The sequence below is a fragment of the Pogona vitticeps genome, chromosome 1, assembly GCF_051106095.1.
Source record: "Pogona vitticeps strain Pit_001003342236 chromosome 1, PviZW2.1, whole genome shotgun sequence".
In the NCBI taxonomy this organism is placed as follows: domain Eukaryota; kingdom Metazoa; phylum Chordata; class Lepidosauria; order Squamata; family Agamidae; genus Pogona; species Pogona vitticeps.
In genome coordinates, this window is record NC_135783.1 from 134,596,661 (window position 1) to 134,620,935 (window position 24,275).

Consider the following 24,275-nt stretch of genomic DNA (forward strand, 5'->3'; position numbering starts at 1 on the left):
TTGCCCATCACTTTCCAGTGGCTTTTACAATCTTTGATATTAAGACTGTCTGTCTGTGGCTCTGTTGATTGCATGCATCAGATAGGACCCACATGTCAGAGCAATCCTTTAATCAGGAGTAAACACCATTGAGTTCAGTGGGACTTGGTTTAATATATAGGACTGAAACTGGCCTCCAGGCTCAGTGTCTTCTATAGACTGGACTTGAATACTGTTTTACAGAGCAGTTATGTGTTGCGAAAGAAAGGCCAATAAGGCTTCTACAAAGCTTGAAATTCTGCTTTTTGTTACTAGCGGGGTGCAGTGGCTTAATGTTGAGCTTGATACACCAGAGACTGCTGGTAACAAGTGAAAAGAGGCAGGGAGTGAGCCTACTATTTAGTAACTGGAAAATCCATTTGAGAATAGTACAGAAGGAAAGGATCAGTAAACTTGGCCATAGGACCCAAATTTGGTTACCGAAGAAATGTCAAGGTGGGAGAACGTGCCTGTGCTATCTGTCTGCGTATCCTGTCCCCTGCACCTCTGGTTCATATCCCATGCTGCATGCATTGATATTCTTTTCCAGTAGATTTTTCAGTACCGCAGTTCTATGGCTCGGAAGTGTGATAGACCTGCTTAAAGCAAACGTGGGCAGTCCTAGCAGCTTCGTGATAAATATAATCCAGGTGCTGTAATAAATCATAACTCTTGTTTTGATATTTGAGGATTCAGAATTAGCAAAATTGGGGCGGAAAGGAGAGAACTAGGATTCACTACCTTCTTTTCCAGGTTTACAGGAGTAGGTGAGGCTCAGTACGATACATTACTGCGTTGGTAGGAGGGCATAACATCAAAAGGCAATTTAAATTATTGTTATTTCTATCACTTGGTAGAGAGCGAGAGCGAGAGCGAGAGCGAGAGAGAGAGAGAGAGAGAGAGAGAGAGAGAGAGAGAGAGAGAGGAATGAATTGCCTGTGAGATGAAAACAGCAAGCATTTTGCCAGAGCTTTATTGGAGTCAAGCCATATACTTCGAGAATTAAACCTGAGGATGAAATGGGAAAGCTTTCTTGAAAATGATGTGCAAGTGTAAAAAGGGAAGTCAAGGGCAAAGAAAGCACCAGAGGGGAAGGCTCTCCACACAAGAGCAGAGAAATACAAAGAGTAAACCCCATTAGGATATTTTAAAACCTTACTTTTTCACCTCCTATTGCTATGAAGGAAGCATTATATTGAGTTCACCAAATGAAACTACTGTACCAGGGTTTCTTTTTAAATTTTTGTTGCATGTTAAAGAAAAGAGATAAAGGAAAGTGCAGAAGCTATTTTGATAGTTCCCCCCCTTGAAAATTTTAGATTCTTCCTCATAATTTGTTTAGTAATGAGTTAATTATTCAATATACAGAAATGCATAAGCAGCAGGGGTTGCAGGATGATTTAAATGCTTAATGCAGCCTAAAAAGAATAGAACAAAGCGTGTCTAGTACTGTCATCCATGTCAGGTTAACATACATTTTGTTAAGTCACAAGTGTGTTCTGTTTTGCAAATGTGTGAGCATATATGTAGAATGTTATTGTTGGTTTGTTTTATACTGAAACCTAAACAATGAAATGTATGCACAATTAAATCTTGTAAATAACATTTCAGCTTTATGCTAGAGAAGTAGGAGGGGATCTGTAATTAAGACTGTTGTATTCTTTAAGTGTTTTAGTTGTTGAGATAAGGTTTCCATTGTGTGTTTAAAGCCTAGAAATCATACAAGTTAGCAGTAGAGGACTTTACTGTTCGTACTTTCTATATTACATATTGCAACTCTTTTCCCCCGCAAATTGCTTTATATGTTGGATTAAGGAGACAAGAGTTCTTCAGCTAGATATATATTGATTACTTTAAAAGTGTTTCATATTTAGTTTTTAAGAGAGGTCCCTGACAAAATAATCTTTGTGCACATGATCCTAGCTGGCAGGGATGGTCCTGCACAGTAGGTATGGTCTGCCACAGTCTTCCAGACCAAATGAATGTTTAACAGTATTTTAATAATTAAACTACTGCTTTCCTTTGTTTTTACAGCTGGATCACATGGCCGCTTTCTAATAGGATGTGTGTTATTAGTTCTGCTTCTCCACCACAGTTTTGAGTCTATCATATTTTACTGTTTGGGCTCAGAGGCATGAATGTTATGGCATCTTTTAATTTCCCTGAGAGGGCAATTGTGATGCTCCTGGAAGCTCATGAATATAATGTTGTTGTCTTGGTGAAAAACATTTCATTGTTGAAGTCTGTATCTGTTTAGTTGAATCACAGCAGGCAGCAAGTTAATACTGCATGGTCAGATGTGCCACTAAAAAAAAAAAAAGGAAAATACAGAAACTAAATGAAAGTCTGTTAATGCTTCTCTTAATTTAGTGGCTTGATCTGCTTGCATGGAAAATCCTGGTTTCAATGGAATTTTTACGGTGTCTTTAGTATATTAGGAATACTAACAATACTGTTAATATTAGGCTATATGTCAAATTAAAATCTGCTTTGCATGGTTGAGAGTGTACAAATTACTATAAAAATAGTAATATTTTACTAGAATATAAATGAAAATGGCTTGTGCTAACAAGATCTCTTAAAAATTATGTTTTCAAAAATTAGAATCTAAACAATGTATTGATTGGACAGAGATATTCATATTTTTCTGTCAGCTATCTAAATGAACATTTTTATTTTAGTCATGCTAAATCTCACCTGAACATCCCTCCCCCTTCTTTTTTTAGGCACTGGATGTTGACCGAACTGTTCTTTATAAAATGAAGAAATCTGTAAAAGCCATAAATATTTCTGGTCTGGGTAAGTCTACTTATTGATAGTCTGTGTTGCTTAATATCATGCATTTGCATAAGAAGAAGCTTTTGAAGCATCTATTAGCAATATTGCATGAAGTTTTATACAGATGCCTACTGCTTGATGTAATTTTGATTTCCACAAAAAAATTATTTGCTTGTTTGTCTCTTTGTTTATTTATTTCAACTTGTACACCACCCCATTGTACACACACTCTCTGCATGGTTCACAACCAAGGTTCCCTCTAAAATATTTGTCTGGACAAGCACAGCTCTGCCCCTCTCTGCACAGGGCTCTCCTCTGCACACCCACAGCAGTCGTTTTCAGCCCCTTTCGTTCTGGTCACGATAGAACCCCGTCTGTTTGTGTGTGTGTGTGTGAAATTGTGCATGCCCAGGGCAAAGTTGCACATGCGAGGTTGCACATGCACAGCATTAAAGGGAATGTGGTTCACAACACATTAAAGTCACATAAAATAAGAAAAATAAAAATATCATACCATAAAAACCATAAATAGATAACCCCTGTCCCTAGCTAAAACCTCATTTATGAATTAATTATTAATTAGTAAACTAGCTCATGGAAAAGTAGTTTCCTTCTCCATCTTTTTGTAGCATTTTTCCTTCCTAATGTTGATCATGGTTTCTAATTAATGTAAACAGTATCGGACATAGTCCGTGTTTCGCTATTAAGACAGGAAAGGAAAATAATTTATTGCTGTGATTTGACAAATAATAATTTTGCATTGGTGCACAAGCAAGAGGAAACTGTGGTTAGTATCAGGAAGGAAAAGAAGAAAGTTCACAGGGAGAAAGTAAGAAGAAGTAGCCTCTTGCACATGTAACATTAAAGTATAATTTAGCATTAATCATGGGCTTTTTATAATTCTAGGGCCTCCCGTCCCAGAAGTCACCTAGAATGCCCCAGGCAGGCTTCTGGGACTTGGAGAGGAGAAACCAGAATGCAAAAAAACATGCATTTCTAGTTCTAGATTGTACTTCTTCTTTTCATGTGAATTGTCTGGGAAGCAGAAGGGAACCTGACCAAGGAAAGATGATCAAGGTGGGTGAGGGTACTTGTAAGGGAGACTCAGCAGCCCCCCCCCCCCAATTTTCAGTTTCATGACAAATGGGTGCTTGGAACATGATGTCTGCCTCATAATTACTGAGTTAACAGGTGACCAGGGGTTTAAAGAACACCAGCTAGCAGCACTTGGAGAGACCAGTGCTTTTCTTGGGTAGCCACAACTAGACAGCACAGACTTTGCTGAGCTAAAAATTCCCAGTGGCCTCACTTAGTCACTTTGAAATCCTTGAATTCACAGTATTGGTGAATCGGAGATGCATCATGTATTGCTAGACTCCTTCCTTCCCCCTCCTTTCTTGTATGTGGATTCCCTTCACCATTTCCTCATTTTATTAGACATAGCTTCCCATGGTGTCTGGATAGCACAAACCATGGTGGGACTTAATGAGGCAAGTATTTCCAAAACATCCTCCAAAACTACCTTTTACCACAATTTCTCATGAAGTGTAAGCAAAAATTAATTACAGTTTTCCTAGTTTGGATATCATAGCCAAATATTCATTAGGCACTACCAGACAACGGAGACAGGAATGGGCATGCATGAGATTGATATGTTTCTGCTCATAAGAGCATCATCTGCGCTGAACTTGTCTGAAGCAGTTGATAGGAATCAAATAACATATTACCTATTCTTCTTTTTAATTTGCATTAGAAAGCAAAACATACTACTTATATACTGCCCCACAGTACTTAAAGCACTCTCTGGGAGGTTTACAGTTTAATTATGCAGGATACATATTGACCTGCCTAGCAAGCTGGGTACTCAGTTTAGCAACCTCAGAAGGATGGCAGGCTGAGTCAACCTCCAGCCAGCTACCTGAGCTCATTGAGATTGAACTCAGGTTAGGAGCAGAGTATTGACTGAAATACTGCAGTTTAACCACTGGACGATGAGGTTCAGAAACAGTCCAGTGGTACTTCTGGGAGGGAGGGAGGGAGGGAGGGAGGGAGGGATGGATTAGATAGACAGACAGACAGACAGACAGACAGACAGACAGACAGACAGACAGACAGACAGACAGACAGACAGACAGACAGACAGACAGACAGACAGATAGATAGATAGATAGATAGATAGATAGATAGATAGATAGATAGATAGATAGATAGATAGATAGATAGATAGATAGATAGATAGATAGATAGATAGATAGATAGATAGATAGGGTGCTGTTGTTGCCCAATTTGCAGAAGAATGAAGAAGTGCCCTTTGGGGCAAACATCAGCCAAATTGAGATGATTTCCCTGTAGAAAAGTAGCGTGGGTCCTGATCCACATGTGGTACACATTCTAGGTTAGGGTCCCACCACTGGAATTTCTCAGGAATAAAAGCACCTGGATTTAAACACATGACTAGTGGGACATCTGGTTCATCCTTTGAGTAGAAACAGAAAGAAGTATAGTTGTTTTACATGTTTGCATGAATGAATCAGGAAAAAGAATAACCCACTACTGTTCCCCATGGGTAGTCTGTTGGTTGGTTGTAAGAGGGTTGCTGAGTAATAATCTTATATGATTGTTTGGTGGCCTTTTGCTTTGGGAAAGGATAACTTCTCTTGGACTTACAAAAGTATTTCTTTTGAAAATTGTGTAGTGTAGCCTGTCCCCATGGATCCTGTTTGGAGTTGGTATTACTTGTATCTTTGGATTGTTTAGTTCTCCTTTTCTATAGTTCATTCAGACTGTTTACCTTTTCTCATGCATGCCTTGCCTTGATATTTTTTGTTCCTGATTCTTATAGCTAGCGTGCACACTGACATAAGAATGCAACCATTCTCCGTTATTCATTTTGGTGGAGAGTGGCAATTGTCACTAAAAAAAGGGCAAAGCTTTGGTTGACAGGCCACAAGGATACAGTTTCATGCACACACCAGGGTGCTTCAAAAACTACTTCATGTTTTCATGAGAAATATTTCTCAGTCCCCTTAAAAAAAAAAAAAACCTTAAATAAGGCAATTATTTTTTGAAAAATTTAAAAATAATATTTTAAAAAAGCTTTATGTGACTTTAATCATTGTAAATTTACCAGTTTCTGTGAAATTTCTTAAATGTATAAGCAGTTTAGAGGTATATGTGCCTTTTCTTTTAAAACTGAATTTATTATTTGATTTCAGTGGTGCCAAAGAATTAACGGTTGAGTGGTTTTGTTGTTGTGAACTGCTTGCTCAATTTGAATCTGTTTAAGCTTTTCATGTCTGTTAATGCTATCTTAATGCCCTTGCATTGTTTTCTCATCTGTTACACATTGTTGATTGTCTAGCATATGGCTTTAGAACGTTTAAAATAGATATATAAATTTAAAACCGAATGTGTTCAAATGCACTTAGAAAATAACTGTAAGGCTGATTCTCCTTCCTCTTCAGCAGAGCCACGATTGCTAGTTATTGGAAGTAACATAATATTTGTTCTCTTTGAAGCTCATGTGGAAAATGAAGAACAGTACACTCAAGCTTTGGAGAAATTTGGAGGAAACTGCGTCTGTAGGGATGATCCAGACTTAGGAACAGCGTTTTTAAAATTTTCTGTATTTACAAAGGAGTTGACGGCACTCTTCAAAAACTTGGTAGGAAACAAATTTAGTCCTCCCTTAAAACATTTCATACAGAATTGAAATTGAATGGTGTGGCTTTAGCTTTCAGCTGAAATAAATTTGTCTTTAATACTTGATTACATGCAAAGTCCAGGTCTTTGGATAGACATTAAGCTTAGCTGTCTTACTAATTTTGCAGTGCCCTCTGGTAACATCTAAGGAAGTGCATTAGAATACATTTTGGCTTATTGTGTTTTTGGAGAAAAAGCAGATAGCTGTATCTGAGGCTTAGCTAACAGAGCTTTACGTCAAAAATGTGAATGTCTGCACTTGAAATCTGATCCCTGTAAGGAAGTGTTTTATGTGTGCATGCAATGGATGTTGTAAATGGTTGTAAAGACAACTTTCTCTGACTCTAACAAGGAGAGATTTCCAGCCTCTTATAATTAGTTTCTTTCGAAACCCTTTATAATAATAATTGCTGTCCTCTGACTGAATTCTCTCATGGGGGTTGGAAATGAAAGTGAGGGAAGGATGAGCCAATTTGACTTCGCTCCACATTGTATCACTGCACAGTTCTGTTGAACTTTGTCCATGGTATTTTCATTGAAGGTTAATAGATCACAGGGGCATTAATTGTGCTGCTCAGAGGCCCCCATCCTTTTCAAATGTTATGCCAGTTAAGTAACTTTCTATGGTGAATAAAGCAGCATTTCCCCCAGTGTGACTTTATAATGTCTAATTTGACCAACGGCTGAAGAATCTTCTTTCCCATTAACATCCCCAACTCTGCCTGACCCTCCCCTTCGACGAGGCTCCTCCAAGGTGGCCACCCTGAGAGAGGTCCAAAAGTCTTCCATTAGAGGCAGAGCCTTCTCTGCAGTGGCCCCAATGTTGTGGAATCAGCGTCTGGAGGAGCTCCCTCCCTTGTGATATGTAGAGGAAAAGACCTTGATTTTTAGAGAGGCCTTTCATACCAACCCAGGTCGATATTTTGTTCATCTCCTGTCCTGCTTCTTGTTTTGGTGCCATCAGATTTTTATACTGTTAAGTGTTTTAAGTGACCTGGTTTTAGCCTGCTGTTAAACCACCCAGAATATTGCTGTAGCATTAATAGGGCAGTATATTAAACAAACAAACAAACAAACAAACAAACAAACAAATAATATACAGTAGCACATCTGTCATAGTGCCAACTCAACATCCCTGTGTAGCTGAACCAGCATGGAAGTGCATTGGCACACACTATATGCTAATCTGCAAGCATTGCAAGCCCTTTGGATGTTGCCATTGCTGTAACATGTCACGTTATGGCTGTATGACTCCAGCATCAATTGAAGAATGGCATGAAGGGAAGAACCATTTTAAATCGAGCACCACCAACCATGTTAGCATCACCTGAACTGCAGTTCATTTTAATGGATTCAGATCATATGCTGTGCTATCTATAGTTCATTGGGGCAATAGGTAAAAAGTGCAAATCAACCCTTTGCTCTTGGCAGAAGCTGTCAGGTATCCAATTTTAAGCTTTGAAAAAAAGTACTGCTTATTCATCGTTTTTATTAACATACTGCAAATTTAAATGTGACACAAAAGCTTGATGTAAGGATCCATTTCAATGTCTAGTTTTGTCCAAGTGCACCTTCTATTTGTTCTCTTCCTGTGTCATGCAATAGATTTACTTAGTTCTTTTTGTGCAGTAATTAAGGCCATGGTCCTTTACACTTTTTGACTGTAAATTACTCCTGATTGAACATAGGCTGGTATTGTTACATTATGATAATCTTAAACAGATTTGGAACTTCTGGCTTTATAAATAATTAAGAATGACTCCTGGCTTTTACTTGTTTTATAGGCTCTGGTGCAAGGCCTTTTGTTGAACAATGTTTGAACCTTCCCCTTTTGTTTAAACAACCCTTCCATTGCTCTTTTTTGGTTTCTTGCATTAAATGAAGGTTTAAATGTAATTCTCTGTGCTTGTATGTGTGTGTTATCAACTTAAAAACAGATTCCCTGTCTCTCTCCCTGATTTTTTTTGAGAGGGAGTGAGTTGTTGTTATTTAGTCGTTAAGTCATGTCCGACTCTTCGTGACCCCATGGACCAGAGCACGCCAGGCCCTCCCATCTTCCACTGCCTCCCAGAGTTGGGTCAAATTAATGTTGGTAGTTTCTATGACACTGTCCAGCAATCTCGTCCTCTGTTGTCCCCTTCTCCTCTTGCCTTCACACTTTCCCAACACCAGGGTCTTTTCCAGGGAGCCTTCTCTCCTCAGGAGATGGTCAAAGTATTGGAGCCTCAGCTTCAGGATCTGTCCTTCCAGTGAGCACTCAGGGTTGATTTCCTTCAAAATGGATAGGTTTGTTCTCTTTGCAGTCCAGGCGACTCTCAAGAGTCTCCTCCAGCACCACAATTTCTGGAGAGAGAGAAAGAGACAGATAATTTCTGTGTTTGGTGTACCAGGCTATAACATTTCCCATTGCTTTCTCTGGATTAGAAAAGTCTCTGTGAAACCCATTTTATTGTTTGCTTTGATATTGATACAGAGGGGATTTTTATGGAGAAAGTAATTAAACACGTTCCTTGGCAGGAGAGAACATTGTTCCCTGCCAAAGCTTCTCTTCATTCACTTGGCACTGATCTTTGAACACAGTGATGTCAACTACCTCCAGCTTTATTTAGGACAAGTGTACGGTGACAGCCTCAGGTAACTTAAGGGCACACCTTGTTGCTGTAAGGAGGTACAAGACAGGTTCATTTAATGCTGATAAGTTATCTCTCAGCTATCCTATTATACAACCATAGCGGCCTGTTCATACCCACGTTGTGTGGTGCAGTACAGCAGAAAGCTGCAGCCTGGTGGTTAGAATTAATCACATGGTCATTCCCAAATAATTGGCCCTGCCTGTTTCAGTGGCCAGGATCTTATTGCTGATTTATGCTTGTGTAAGGAAGATTGTTTACATCTTAGAGGCAAATGGGGATGAGACTTGCAGAGTTTGAAGATCTTCAGTATTCATTCAGAATACCTCAGGTCAGTGGTTCCCAAACATTTTGGTCTCATGGCTCCCTTGATTTACTGACCATGGGTGCAGCTCCCCTTGCTCGGAGGGGCCATAGGGTTCTGTCTCCCACCAGGGGCAGGATTGCCCCAGCTATCCCATCTCTCCTTCTCTCCCCCCTCCCCAATATCCCTGAAGGCCCATCTCCTTCTAGGTCCTAACACAGGAAGCTCACAAGGCCACCCAGCAAGCGTCTCCACCAGGGACCATAGAGATGGGGAAGGGAGAGGCAAGCATATGGCCTCTACTTCCTATTCCTGTTAAACATAGAGCTGTAATGCTATAGAGGACCTGTTCATAGAGCTATAGATTTCATAGCTCTATATTCAATCCTGGGTTCACAGCACCTCCTGGAGCTGTGGCACACAGTTTGGGAACACCTGTCCTAGGTAGTTAGAGCACAATGGGAGATTTGGCTATGGGAAGTTTCCCGACCGGCCCTTTAAGATGAGAGAAAGAAAAGTGTATTTTATTTTTGTATAAGTAGTGCAGCATATTTTTGCTGCTGAGAAGCAGAAGAAATGTTTAATTAACCGATGCCCTGAGGTGGCTGTATTAAGCCAATTCATGATACAGTGGTGCCTCGCATTACGATGTTGATTCGTTCCAGCGAAATCGCTGTAGAACGAAAACATCGTAAAGCAATTTTTAAAAGCCCATAGAAACACATTAAAACCCGATTAATACGTTCCTATGGGCTTGAAACTCACCGTCCAGTGAAGATCCTCCATAGTGTGGCCATTTTCGCTGCCCATGCAGCGAGGAATCCTTCCCAGAAAACAGTGGGTGGCCATTTTTTTACCCGGCGGCCATTTTGAAACCTCCGATCAGCTGTGCGAAAATCGTCATTTTGCGACAATCGGTTAGCGAAGCAGGGAACCGATCATCGCAAAACGAAAAAAAACCCCATAGAAAACATCGTTTTGCGATCGCAAAAACTGTCGTTATGCGATTTTGTCGTAAAACGAAGCATTCGTCTTGCGAGGCACCACTGTATTGGCAAATAAAAAAGGGAATGCATTTTGTTTGTTCTCAGCAGTCATAGAAACTGACTACATGTGCATTTAGCTCAATATTTGGTCCACCCTCCCAACATTCCTGCCTGCACCTTTCTGGCCCCTATCAAGGGCTCCCACTTTTTTTGTGTGTTTCCAGTACATGTTGTTACATACAGCACTGATGTTACCTGTCTGTCATGGGTTGGAGGGAAAGTTCCATCCTATGGGGAGTGGAAGGAGGAGGGGCTGTACTGTATATATATATGTGGAGCCTGTGTGGAGAAGCTGGGAAGAGAAGCTGAGAGAAGAAGCTGGTGTGGGAGTCTGTGTGTCAGACAGGGTACTACTGTGTGTCAGTCAGTACCTACCTGATAGGTTCAGGTGTCTTTATGGGTAGCCAGAACTGATAGGTTCAGGGTCTGTGCTTTATTTAAAGGTGTTCTGTGGGAACCAAACTGGTGTATGTATGATTGAGACTAAGCCACGTTACTGTATCTTATTCACTTGATCATTTTATTTTCCCTGTGTGTTATTTAAATAAACCTTATTCCTTTGTTTGTTAAAAAATCCATTCCTGGTCTGTGTGACTCCTTACAGGGAATGGTTGGTGGCAGCTTAGTGAAACTGTGGCATATCCCAGTAGGTCCGGGTTTGTCACATTGATTCAAAGGCAATTTGAAATAGAGAGAATGGAAAGAGAAGAAAGATTAGAGAGAGAGAGAATGGAAAGAGAAGAAAGAGGGGAGAGAGAGAAAATTGCTCTGGAAAAAGAAAGGATGGCGTTTGAGTTAAGAAAATTGGAACTGATGAATCAGAACAATAATAACAATAGAGATTCTGAGGGAGGCCAATTGTCTAAAACTGACCTGAAGAAATTCCCTGTATACCACAAGGGAGATTGCCCTGAGGTGTTCTTTTCCCTAGTGGAAAGAGCGTTTGTGGACTTCTCAGTAAGGGAAACTGAGAAGATGACCATCATGCGATCTTTAATCAGTGGCAGCCTGGCAGAAGTCTATGCAGAGATGCCAGAGGAGCTGCTAAAAGATTTCGCAGAGTTTAAAAAACTGGTGTTTGCCAGACATGGGATAAATGCGGAACAGCTGAGGCAAAGATTCAGGTCACTCACCAAGAAACCAGAGCAGACTTTTACCCAAGTGGGGGCCCAACTGGTGAGGCTGCTAGAGAAATGGCTATCTCAGGAGGGAACAGAGACCTTCCAGCAGCTCAAAGACCTGATAGCGCTGGAACAGTTTTATTCAGTCCTGCATGGGGAACTGAAGTTCCAGGTGAGGGAAAGGAAACCGAAATCTGTGGCCGAAGCGGCCGAGATCGCAGATTTTATTTCCCAAATAAGAAAGCCCTTAGGTGAGGGGAAATCTGTAGGTAAACCCAAAGAAACCTACAGCAAGTACTCTCAGGGACCAGGGAAAAACCAGCAAGGGGGAGGGGCCCATGGTGAAGGGAAGCCCTCAGACATGAAACCAAGACCTCAGATTTTGGAGGGAAAACCAAAACCAGATGAGAAAGACTCCAAATACAGCAGAAAATGTTATTTCTGTCAAGGAAAGGGCCATCTAATCTCAGAGTGTGAGAAATTAAAGCAGCTAAAAGGAAATGTGCCTCATGATTTGAGTGGAACCAAGCCAAAAGCTGTGTTCTGTGTCCAGAAAGAGCAAAGCTCCTTGCCACTGAGGGAGCCTGTTGCCATGGCTACTCAATCTGGAACAGTTACATCTGCTGATCAGGCTGAGGAAAATGGTCCTCTGGTGGAAGTCAAGCGCTGCTTGCTAGTGAGAACAGATTCGCAGTTGTTTGAAACCGCAGGGGTGGACGTAGGAATACTTGACCATCAGTATAGGGGGCTAAGGGATACTTGTTCCCAGGTGACCCTGTGCCATCCAGATATTATTCCTAGGAAGTATATAATCCCAAATGAGAGCATAAAGGTGGCAGGGATTGAGGGACAGGTGATCTCGCTGCCAGTAGCTGAGGTACCTGTGAACTTTCAAGGCTGGAGGGGAGTTTGGCGGCTAGCGATTTCATCGACTCTGCCAGCAGCCGTGCTCGTGGGAAATGACCTGGCTGAACATGTGAAATGGGTGCTAGTGATTACACGTTCACAAGCCACCACGGGGACAGTTCAGGGGGGTACTGGAGAGCCCGAGACGGAAGCAGAGGGGAGTTCCGAAGCTGTGGTGGAAACCTTGACCACAGACAGCCGATTTGGCCAAGAGCAAAAGGCAGACGCCACTCTCCAAAAGTGTTTTGAACAGGTGACAGACACCCAGCTAACACCTGAAACCCCAGTGAGATTTCGAGAGAAAAAGGGAATTTTATATAGAGAGACCCTAATGAATATCTCAAAAGGGGGAGATGGGATCAGAAGTCAGCTAGTGGTACCTGAAAAGTATCGCCCCATGATCTTACAAAGGGGGCACTCTGACATGTTTGCTGCGCACTTAGGGGTGAACAAAACACAGCAGAGAATCACACAGAATTTTTACTGGCCTGAAATAGGGAAGCAGATCAAGGAGTTCTGTAAACAATGTGATGTGTGTCAGAGGCAGGGGAATAACCGTGACAGGACCAAAGCAAAGTTGTGCCCTTTGCCTGTGATTGACACTCCGTTCAAATGCATAGGGGTGGATATTGTGGGACCTTTGCCCAAGGCCACAAAGAGGGGGAACAGGTTCATTCTCACCATTGTGGACCATGCCACGAGGTACCCTGAAGCCATACCCTTGACTAACATTGAAACCAACACAGTGGCAGATGCCTTGGTGGGGTATATGTCCAGGATGGGATTTGCCTCAGAAATAATCACAGATTTGGGCGCGTCGTTTACATCGAAGCTCATGAAACGGTTGTGGCAAATCTGTGGAATTAAACACAAGGAAACCACTGCCTATCACCCTGAAAGTAATGGGTTAACGGAGACGTTCAATGGGACTCTGATGCGCATGATTAGGGCTTACTTGGCGGAGAATCCAAACAATTGGGACCAGAAGCTGCAATCCCTTTTGTTTGCTTATCGATCAGTGCCACAAGCCAGTACCGGGTTCAGTCCGTTTGAACTTTTGTTTGGGAGAAGGGTGAAAGGGCCACTTGATTTAATCAAGCAAGATTGGGAGCAGATCACCCAAGATGACCCACAAGATGTTGTGACATACATAGACTCTTTAAGGAATGACCTAAAGAGAAACCTAGAGCTAGCAGCAGAGACCCTGCAAGCTCAAAAGGTCAGAAAGAAAGCTTGGGATGACCAGGAAGGCAGGGAGAGGCACTTTAACCCAGGGGAGGAAGTGCTTTGGCCTAGGCCCTGCAAAGAGGACAAACTGCAGCTGGGTAGCCCAGAAATAAAATACTTGGGTCACATAGTAGGGGGAGGAGTGATCAAACCCCTAGAGGCCAAGATAGAAGCAGTTCGTGATTGGCCCAGACCCAACACCAAGAAAAAAGTCAAATCATTTCTTGGGTTGGTGGGCTACTACAGAAAGTTTATCCCGAAGTTTAGCGAGATAGCGACTCCGCTGACCGATCTGACGCGGAAGAAGACTGATGACCGCATCCCGTGGACCAGCGACTGTGAGGAGGCGTTCCAGAGGTTGAAGGAGGCGCTCATCAACTATCCAGTGCTGCGTGCTCCAGACTTCGACCGGGAGTTCATCATCTACACCGATGCGTCTAACAGCGGGGTAGGAGCAGTTCTTTGCCAGGAGGATGAGAATGGTGACCAGCATCCAGTGTCCTACCTGAGTAGGAAACTCCAGAAAGGTGAGAGACATTTGGCAACCGTGGAAAAGGAGTGCCTGGCCATAGTCTACGCGATCCAGAAGGCCAAGCCTTACATCTGGGGAAGACATTTTATTCTGTGCACTGACCATTCACCACTGCAATGGTTAAAGACAATGAAAACCCACAATAGTAAACTTATGAGGTGGGCTTTAAACCTGCAAGACTATGACTTTGAAGTGAAGGTGGTCAGAGGGTCAGTGAACTGTGTTGCTGACGCCTTGTCAAGAAGACCCGAAGAATGAAGACGGCGAAGAAACATGGACTATGTATATATTTTGGTGACCAAAGGTTAAATGTACTTGTTTATTAAGCATGCTTGGTTTGTATGAATAAAGGTAACTTGATGTATTGTAAATGGTAAATGTTTAAATGCCTAATTGATATGTTTATCCTAGAGTAAGTATAAGTAAGTATGGTATTGTATGTTAATGTATAACTGTTTTTGTATGTTTTGGATCCAGGTTGTTTTTTTTTTGGAGAAAAGCACTTTAGCTTTCCCCCTACAAAACAACTTATAAAGAGGGGAGGTGTTACATACAGCACTGATGTTACCTGTCTGTCATGGGTTGGAGGGAAAGTTCCATCCTATGGGGAGTGGAAGGCGGGACATCAGGAGGAGGGGCTGTACTGTATATATATATGTGGAGCCTGTGTGGAGAAGCTGGGAAGAGAAGCTGAGAGAAGAAGCTGGTGTGGGAGTCTGTGTGTCAGACAGGGTTCTACTGTGTGTCAGTCAGTACCTACCTGATAGGTTCAGGTGTCTTTATGGGTAGCCAGAACTGATAGGTTCAGGGTCTGTGCTTTATTTAAAGGTGTTCTGTGGGAACCAAACTGGTGTATGTATGATTGAGACTAAGCCACGTTACTGTATCTTATTCACTTGATCATTTTATTTTCCCTGTGTGTTATTTAAATAAACCTTATTCCTTTGTTTGTTAAAAAATCCATTCCTGGTCTGTGTGACTCCTTACAGGGAATGGTTGGTGGCAGCTTAGTGAAACTGTGGCATATCCCAGTAGGTCCGGGTTTGTCACACATGTGATCTCTGGGAATGAACTCAAGGCCTTCCTTTTTTGAGTTTCCAGCATCATGAAGTGGCTTAATAGAGCCAGTTCAGGATATTGGCTAATTAAACACATGTTCTGCTCCTTGACAGAACTCAGGGCGGCATAAATGGAGTGTCAAGGAAGCTTCTAAATCAGCTACCAATTAGACCCATGCCTGTTTAGTTCAGCACAGTGTCTGTGAGTAGGTGAGTGTCCCATTTCCAATGGTTTATCAAGATTTTGACAGTAGGGGAAAATATTTTTTAAGTTCCAGTTTTCTCTCATGTTGTTTCTTAAGAACACTTATTTTCTTTGGTTTTTCATTTTAACAAACTATTTAGGTTGAGCTTCCTGTCTTGACAATAGTACTAGATTGAATTGCTGCTTATTGCCTGCAGATGGCATTTAGCTTTGTACTGCTGCAGTCTGTATTACGCTTGGACAACTGTTTCAAAAATCTTATCTGTAGTGCTTATGTAATTATAAAGAACGCAACTAGTTATGCAAAGAATGATTATAGATTGTCATTGGTTGAAATGGGGGGGGGACCATGTATCCAAAAAGTTTTCGTTGATCAACTTGAAATACTTACATTTAGCTTTTAGGATTTTTTCCCCTTTCTCAGTAAAGCCATCTTAAGATAAGCATCAGTAAATGTGTTAGAACTTTTTGCTGTCTTACAGGATGATTTAATCCTCCCTAAGATTGCAGAGGGACGTGGTGGCGCTGTGGATTAAACCGCAGAAGCCTCTGTGCTGCAAGGTCAGAAGACCAGCAGTTGTAAGATGAAACCCATGCGATGGAGTGAGTTCCCGTCGCTTGTCCCAGTTCCTGCCAACCTAGCATTTTGAAACCATGCAAATTCAATTAGATAAATAGGTACCACTATGGTGGGAAGGTAACGGTGATCCGTGTCTAGTCACGCTGGCCACGTGACCATGGAAACTGTCTACGGACAAAATGCTGGCTCTACAGCTTGGAAACGGGGATGAGCACTGCGCCCTAGAGTCAGACACGACTGGACTAAAATGTCAAGGGGAACTTTTACCTTTACCTAAGATTGCGGTTCAGGGTTTTGAAGATGGATCATTCCTTTGGATGTTAAAAGAAAAATGTAGGTGGAAAATTAGCAAGTCAATGGACAGGTTGTTTCCTCTACCCTCATATATATTTAGTCTAAAGTAATGGACATATAAATTGGTGGGGAAGCGCTTTGGTTCATTTTGTTGTTTAGTCGTGTCCGACTCTTCGTGACCCCATGGACCAGAGCATGCCAGGCCCTCCTGTCTTCCACTGCCTCCCGGAGTTGGGTCAAATTCATGTTGGTCGCTTCGGTGACACTGTTCAACCATCTCATCCTCTGTCATCCCCTTCTCCTCTTGCCTTCACACTTTCTCAACATCAGGGTCTTTTCCAGGGAGTCTTCTCTTCTCATGAGATGGCCAAAGTATTGGAGCCTCTTTTCTGAGCCTCTTTCCCTATCTCCCTTGCATTTTGTTTCCCTTCTATTCTCTGTTATTTGTAGGGCCTCATTGGACAGCCGCTTTGCTTTCTTGCATTTCCTTTTCTTTGTGATGGTTTTTGTTGCTGCCTCCTGTACAATGTTACAACCCTCCATCCATAGTTCTTCAGGCACTCTGTCCACCAAACTAGTTCCTTAAATCTGTTCTTCACTTCCACTGTGTATTCATAAGGGATTTGGTTTAGATTATGCCTGACTAGCCCAGTGGTTTTTCCTACTTTCTTCAGTTTAAGCTTGAGTTTTGCTATAAGAAGCTGATGATCAGAGCCACAATCAGCTCCAAGTCTTGTTTTTGCTGACTGTATAGAGCTTCTCCATCTTTGGCTGCAGAGAACATAATCAATCACAAAAAAAAAACACAACACAGCACAGAAACATAACCCCTCCCCGCCCAAACCCACCCTGCAAAACCCACCCAGAACTGGCAGTTTTTAAAAAGCAGAAAGCAGCACCTTACCTTACCAGGCAGTCCAAGCCTCCCTGCAAACAAACACACTCTCACTTAGAAGCAGAAGCCAGGCAGTCCCAAGCCTCCTCGGATCACACACTCCCTAACTGCTGGGGCAAAAGAGCTACAAAGAAGCAGCCTCTTTGCCACCAACAGTTAGCAATTTGAATTTCCCGCCTTTCCCCCCTAGCATTTGTGTTCGTAACTGGAAGCTCCAGCCACAAGTCAAAGCAAAATTTTGCAGCCAGAGCTGGTCGTAACTCGAAATGGTCGTAAGTCGGGACGTTCTAAGTTGAGGTACTACTGTATTACATTTATAGATAAAGCATTTCAATAAGGGACTTCTTAGAAAATATGATTACAATCTGGCTGCATCAGGCTGGAAATCTCGCTTTCTTCCTCTCTGTCTTTTCTTTTCCACAAAGAATGATTCCCTAATCATAAAACAGGAGCCCTGAATTCAGGGTTATCTATAGAGACTTCATTATGTTGCAAAATTAATTCTTCTTTGCCTTTGACAGCAACTTGACATTGCAGAAATTGAGCACGGGAAACATTTATTGCAGCTTAGTATCCATTTAGGGGAACGTTTCACCTGCTTAATATGTGCTGGCTTGCTAGCCACAGATCCCTGAGCAGCAGAAGTAAATTGTCAGCACGTTCCTTGTTTGAACATGTTGTGTTAATATACCCAGAACTCAACAGGGCAGAGAGTTGTGAAACATTTAACGTTGGAGCAGAACTATTCCTAACTATTAGGAGGCCCTTGCTATGAAGGTGAAAAGGTACCACTCTCCTCTCGTTTCCAATCCATCCAATTCAGACCTGTGCCTCTTCTGTTCCCATAGTTGCTATCTTCGTCTTCTCGTCTTCCTTTTGGATTGAAAAAAAAAGAGAGAGAAAAATAACTACTCATGATCAGCTGAAAACTATATGACTCTTGTTTTTTTCTTTTTCCTTTCTCCTTGTGGTGGGTGGTGACTGCTGTTGCTCCTCCTCTATCATAATCTTTTTCTGGCCAGTAAATACCTTTAAAGTAGAGCTGCTCTGAGGAGGAGATGAAGAAGGAAGCTGAGGTTCTTGCATCTCCAGAGTGGAATATCATCAAATCCATTGTCAAAAATCCCACTCTCTTTAGCCTCTAGGATGGCAAACAAAGAGGGCAGTTGGTAGTACTTGAGAGCTAGGTGAGAGACTTCGAAGCTTTTAGTTGCTATGGTTTAGTGTCAAATCATTTTGCTGTTTTAACACATGCTCTGGAGAGCAGCTATGCAGTAATATACTTCTCACCAAGACAGTCTGGACTGGATTTCCTGAAGAGCCTCTTGGGGTTTTTTCTGTTCAAATACATGCTGTTAAATAGTTCTGCGCACAGTAGCTTTTCTTCGTTCTTATATACAATTCAGCACTTCAGTCTTGGTAAAGTGAAGTCACCTGTGACTTTCCAGTTAAAAAAACATGTGGGTTTAAAGTCACTTGTACTTGAGCCAAAGAAATCATTCACAAGACTCTTGGCCAAAGGTGAAAGGCATTTTCTTTTCTGCAATCTGGTTTTGAGGTCCATGTGTGATAACTAGGATGATCCCTGATTGGCTAAGATTTGCCATGTTCTAATGGCCTTCATGAGCCCTTAGTGAAATAGGAATGTAACCAGATCTGATTGGCTATTTTGATGTTATCATGCATATGAACTCCAATTGACAAGGATTACAGAAAAATTGAATTGGGCAATGGTGACAGAAATGTAGCAGACTGTAACAATGGCTATAAACAGACACAGAAAGGACAGTTGAAAGTATTTGGAAAAGGTCAGCTCTCTTACATGACTACTATTGATGTGAAAAAAGTGATAGGAGAATATTCGATTTGGGTCTTTTTTGTACAAATATATTTCTCCCTGATTCTGTTTGTAAAAAAGGTCTTGTGGATAAACTTCAGTTCCTGTTCTAAGGTATGGATCTGTAACCGAGACAGTCTACATGATATATTGTTGCATCTCCTAACAGCACTTCTGTGACCTTCTTTGTACAATGTTAAAATTTAACTTGGTGTTAGAACAACACAGCCACACCTTGATCACTGCAACTTTAATAATAGTGAAATAAGGCATCCCCTGCTTCCTACAAACATCTGGGAAGGTAATGAGGCATAATATTTTTCCCATTTTTGCAAATGCAGGAACTGGAGTCTTGCTATTTCTTGAAAACCAAACCACAGAACGAGGCAAATAAAATCTTCCCAGAGAATTAGGCCATCTCTGCTGTGTTTCATAATGATATAATATTAAGTATTTGTCCCACTATGTCTTCATGTCTGATAAGGTAATGGATATTGAATCTAAACATGAAAATGTTTTTAAAACATTTCTCTTTTTATTGTAGATCCAGAACATGAACAATATAATAACTTTTCCATTGGACAGTTTGCTGAAAGGTGATCTAAAAGGAGTCAAAGGGGTATGTTTTGTGTATGTACGCATGTGTGTGTCTGTGTGTATCTATGTTTAAATGGTATGATTCCACCACCTTTGGTGTTGGTTATGTTCCAGAGAACATGCTAGGAACACAACCAGTACCTCCTTAATGAGCAGCAATATTCCATCATGACTTATGCAGTTTTCCTTTGTAATAAGTCAGAAATAGGATTCTGGCTATTGGGTAGGATGGTTTTTAAAATTATTTTTAATATCTAGTAAAATAAATTACTGCTTCTAAGTGGGCTGAAGCCCTGACACCACCATTGCTACTGTTACTATTATTGCTATTGCTACTACTTCTGCTTGGTCTTTGTTCATATGCAATCTGATGACCAGCTGAAAAAAAAGTAAAAGCTATTTATATATTTATTTACTTTTGTGAAATGCTTGAAACATTTCATATACTGTCAAGCTGCTGATACAAAATGCAGAATTGGAGATGCTTAACACAAAGATTATGCTGTTCCAATTATTTGTTATCCACTTGCATCATATGCAAAGATGCTTACTCTGGGTGGGCAGATTATATTTATGTTTTGGCTAGCATGAATTAGCACACACAAAAGGATTCATTAATCTTCTGAGGTCATAAAATAATGCCACAGTGTCCTGGTTTAGTTGAGCAGAAATGGAAACATGATTTTAAGCTATGGGTGCTCAGATTCTTGATGTCCAAGAATTGCATGTGCCCATTCTTGGCTCTTGGAGATTTTTGCACTTGCCCCTATACTCTGGTTGCCCTTGAATACTTTTTTTAAAAAAACCACACACACCTGTACACCCTCTAGTGGCCCAAAACATTTTTTTTTAAAAATTAAAATTTGAGGACCCCCGCCCCAAAAATGCTGTAAGTGCTTCCCATATCCCTTAGAGCAGAGGTTATCAACCCCCCCGGTCCACGACCCAGTGATGGTCTGTGGCCTGAGCTGGACTAGGCCGCAGAGACAGACCTCCCGTGCCCCCCGCACGCACTCCCCTCCCCACAGCTGCTTTTCATACGTTTGCGCATGCCAGTGTTGGCGTGAGCAAGCCCGTATCCCTTCACACATGCGTCCGCGTGAAGGGGCATACGGGCATGTATGCGAAGGTGCTTCTGCACATGCATGAAGGGGTGGGGAAGTGCTCAAGCTGGTGCTGGTGGGTGTGCGTGCGCACTCCTCCACCACTTCACACATGCACCCGAGAGACAGCACATGTGCCTGACAGTGCGCCTGCACAAGCGCGGGGGTGTGTGCTCTGCCTTCCTCAGAGGTTCAGCTAGTCCAAAAAAGGTTGGGGACTGCTGCCTTAGAGGGCATAATAGGATTTTTTTCAGAAATTCTCCCAATTTCTTTTATATTTTGAGTGGACACAGGCTTCAAGGGATGCTGGGGACATGTTTAGGCTTTGAGTGACACATGCATCCCCTGTTACAGTGAGATAATGTTAGAACTGCAGAGCTGGAAGGGACCCTATTGGTCATCAAGTCCAGCGTCTGTCAAGAAGGTATACAGTGGTGCCCCACATAGCGACGATAATCCGTTCTGGATAAATCGTCGCTATCTGGATTCGTCGCTATATGGGGCAAAAAAACCCATAGGAACGCATTAAACCCTGTTTAATGCGTTCCTATGGGGGGAAAACTCACCGTTATGCGAAGAACCTCCATAGGGGCAGCCATTTTCAGTGCCTCTAAAGCGAGGCAACACAGTGGGCGGCCATTTTGGAACCGCCGATCAGCTGTGCGAAAATGGGGCCTTTGGGAGGACTGCGGAGGAGGGAACCCTCCCCCGCGGTCCTTCCGAAGCCACCGCTGCTCAGCTGGGAGAAAATCTGGCTAGGGGTTGGGAAGGACCGTGGGGGGAGAGCTCCCCCGCGGTCCTTGCAAAGCCCTAGCTGGTATTTTCCCTCAGCTGAGCGACGCCCGTTAAGTGAGGCACCACTGTAGTGGGGAATTGAACTCCCAACTTCTAAGATGTCTAAACCACTGAGCTGTCCAGCAGTTCAAACAGAACTATGTTTTGCTGTTCATACGACAGATTGCTTAGACTGAGGAACGTGCTTGGAAAGAACAGTTTTATAGAGCCTGATGTATCTTCATTGCCTAGTGAGGTCAGCTGAAGGTACTTAGAGCAATACTGAAGCTTGTAGGGCACTTTGCCTGCTTGTCTGAATGAAGGCCAAACCTTTGGCAGTGCAAGAGGTACAGTAATGTAGTAGAGGTTCTGATTGGAGACTTCCACTGGGACCTTGGAAGTACTCCAGAGGCCATGTGGTTGAAACTGTATGACTTAACACAGCTCATTTTCTCTGGTTATCATGGCAATTGTAAACTGAAATATTGATCAGTCATAAGTATGTGGTTATAAAGAATAGCAAGGCAGTGGTCAGAATCCTGTTGAATATTTACTTGTACATAAGAGTAGTTGGAGACATTGCTGCAGCTATCTGACAGGATCCTGGGTACACAGTGAGGTGCATGATCAGGTGTTCGATCCGCATACAGCTCGCAGCTTTTTAATTGCCTACACCAGTTTCCAGGACTGGTTTTATGGGTATATAAAATACTCAGTAAAGTGAAGAGTGCTGCTTGTGCAGGATTCTGGTCAGTATATTTCATGGTTTTGCACATTGTTTTAAAAGCATATAGAGCAAGAATGGAGAAGGCATGGCCTTCCCTATGTTTTTGCGGCTGCCACACTCAATTATGCTACTGCTTCTTTTGTACCACCAAAATAAGTGGTGTGGTCAAATGGGAGTTCCAATAAAAAAAAAGTTTTGGCTGCTTGTTTCCCAAGCCAAGTATGGTGGATAAAATAGTGGTGGTCATATCTCAGAGAAGGCATTCACTAGTTTTGATGCTTCAGATCAGTGTCAGTAAGCTGAACTTAATGGCTTTAGGCAAGAGCATTCTTTTCAAGAGAAAGGAGGAAAAGGGGGATCTGTGTGGCTGAATATCCAAAATTTTTAATTAAAATGTGATTTTGTTGATTGATTGTCCCAATGCAAAGAGAGTTTTTATGTTTGAGTTGTTTTGAGATTAATAGCACTTCTGGACTGCAGTTGTCATGCCGTTTATTCTGGGGATAAATCCCATGGAGCTTATTATCCCCATGTGTTGGAGGAATCATCAGTGTGAACTGAGCACTGCTCCTGATGGTTACATCCTTTGTAACACCTGCTGCCCTCGCCACACAGAATGCTTCTTCAGTCTGGTTCACACTCAAACTTAATTTCATAGGCCTGGAGGAATGTGATCCAACAAGCTAAAAACGTCCTCCCACATTAGCCCTCCATGGTGCCTTGCCCAGGTGCTCACTGACTCCCCTACCCATTGAAGACCCAAGCAGGAAGGAGAAAAACAAGGAAGCTTATTAGGCTATAGAGGCCAGGCAATACTGGTTGCAATTGTTTTGACAGTTCATAGATTGTGCATGCCTGGTCTTTTCCTGTCTCATACCCAAGAATGTAGTGTGGAGAAAATAAGCTACCCGTACGTGTGAACAGACCCATAGTTATAAGTAAAGCAAATTAGCTTTATCTGAAGCATGGACTAAAGTATAGAGCTGTGCTCCCTTTGGCAGTGTCATATGTTGTACTTCCAAGCTTTTAAATTTTCATGAAATGAATCATGAAAGCCCAGGTAGTTTGTTTCAAGCCGGTGTAGCCGCCTCCCTCAGTGTTGGGATGCTGCAGCTCTAGCCAGCCCTTGCAACTGCAGCCGGTGATGAAGGGTGGTGGGAATTGTTTTCAAACATCTGAAGGCCACAGTTTGGCCCCCTTTGGTTTAAAGAGTGACAGTGTGTTCCTGGCTACAGAACTGTTTTACCAGTGTTTGGTTTAGATCATGTGAAGGATAAAGTAATTCATACCGAATGGATGCCAGTTTAATGTCTTTTTCCTTACATTTTCATAGGATTTGAAGAAACCTTTTGATAAAGCATGGAAAGATTATGAAACAAAAGTGTAAGTGTTTCCTTTCTGCTACACAGAAATTTTTTTGGATATGTTTCAAATAACTTGTCACTCATGTCAATTTATTAAGAAGGACTCCTGTGTTATTGAGCAGAAGATCTCAGTCTAAGTTTTGTTTCATGAGAGATTTATGTAGTTTAGTTGCATTTCAACTAATATGTGTGTGTGTGTGTGTGTGTGTGTGTGTGTGTGTGTGTGTGTGAGAGAGAGAGAGAGAGAGAGAGAATGCTTTGCACTGCAAGCTATTAACTGCTTTGGCTGAAAGTGCATTGTGTATCAGCAAGGTGAGGCCACTTAATATGAAAACTCTGTTGTTCTCAGCTGTTCAGTCTGTTTCACATGTGCAAGGTGTTGTTTGGTATGCAAACACATTCCAATTCCATTGATGCCAGTACGACTTAATAGACTCTACTTATTGATGATTGCTTCTCATAAATTGCTTCAGGGCTTAAAAGTTCATTGAAATGTTCTGATGTCACAGGGTTTGCAGACCAATTTCTGCTCTGGTGTTCTCACTACCAAAGAGTTAATACTTTTGAGATCGATTAG

At 42.0% G+C, this 24,275-nt stretch overlaps 1 protein-coding gene across 3 annotated transcripts in view; it reads left to right on the forward strand.

Moving 5' to 3' along the window:
• The window catches only part of ASAP2 (ArfGAP with SH3 domain, ankyrin repeat and PH domain 2), a 147,741-nt gene that overhangs the window by 31,058 nt on the left and 92,408 nt on the right, over positions 1-24,275 (forward strand). For all 3 annotated transcript variants that reach the window (XM_073001454.2, XM_020796609.3, XM_020796610.3), the window contains exons 2-5: positions 2,745-2,817; positions 6,315-6,460; positions 19,678-19,752; positions 23,668-23,717. In XM_073001454.2, coding sequence (XP_072857555.2) covers positions 2,745-2,817; positions 6,315-6,460; positions 19,678-19,752; positions 23,668-23,717 — 344 coding nt within the window. The remainder of the gene's footprint in view (positions 1-2,744; positions 2,818-6,314; positions 6,461-19,677; positions 19,753-23,667; positions 23,718-24,275) is intronic.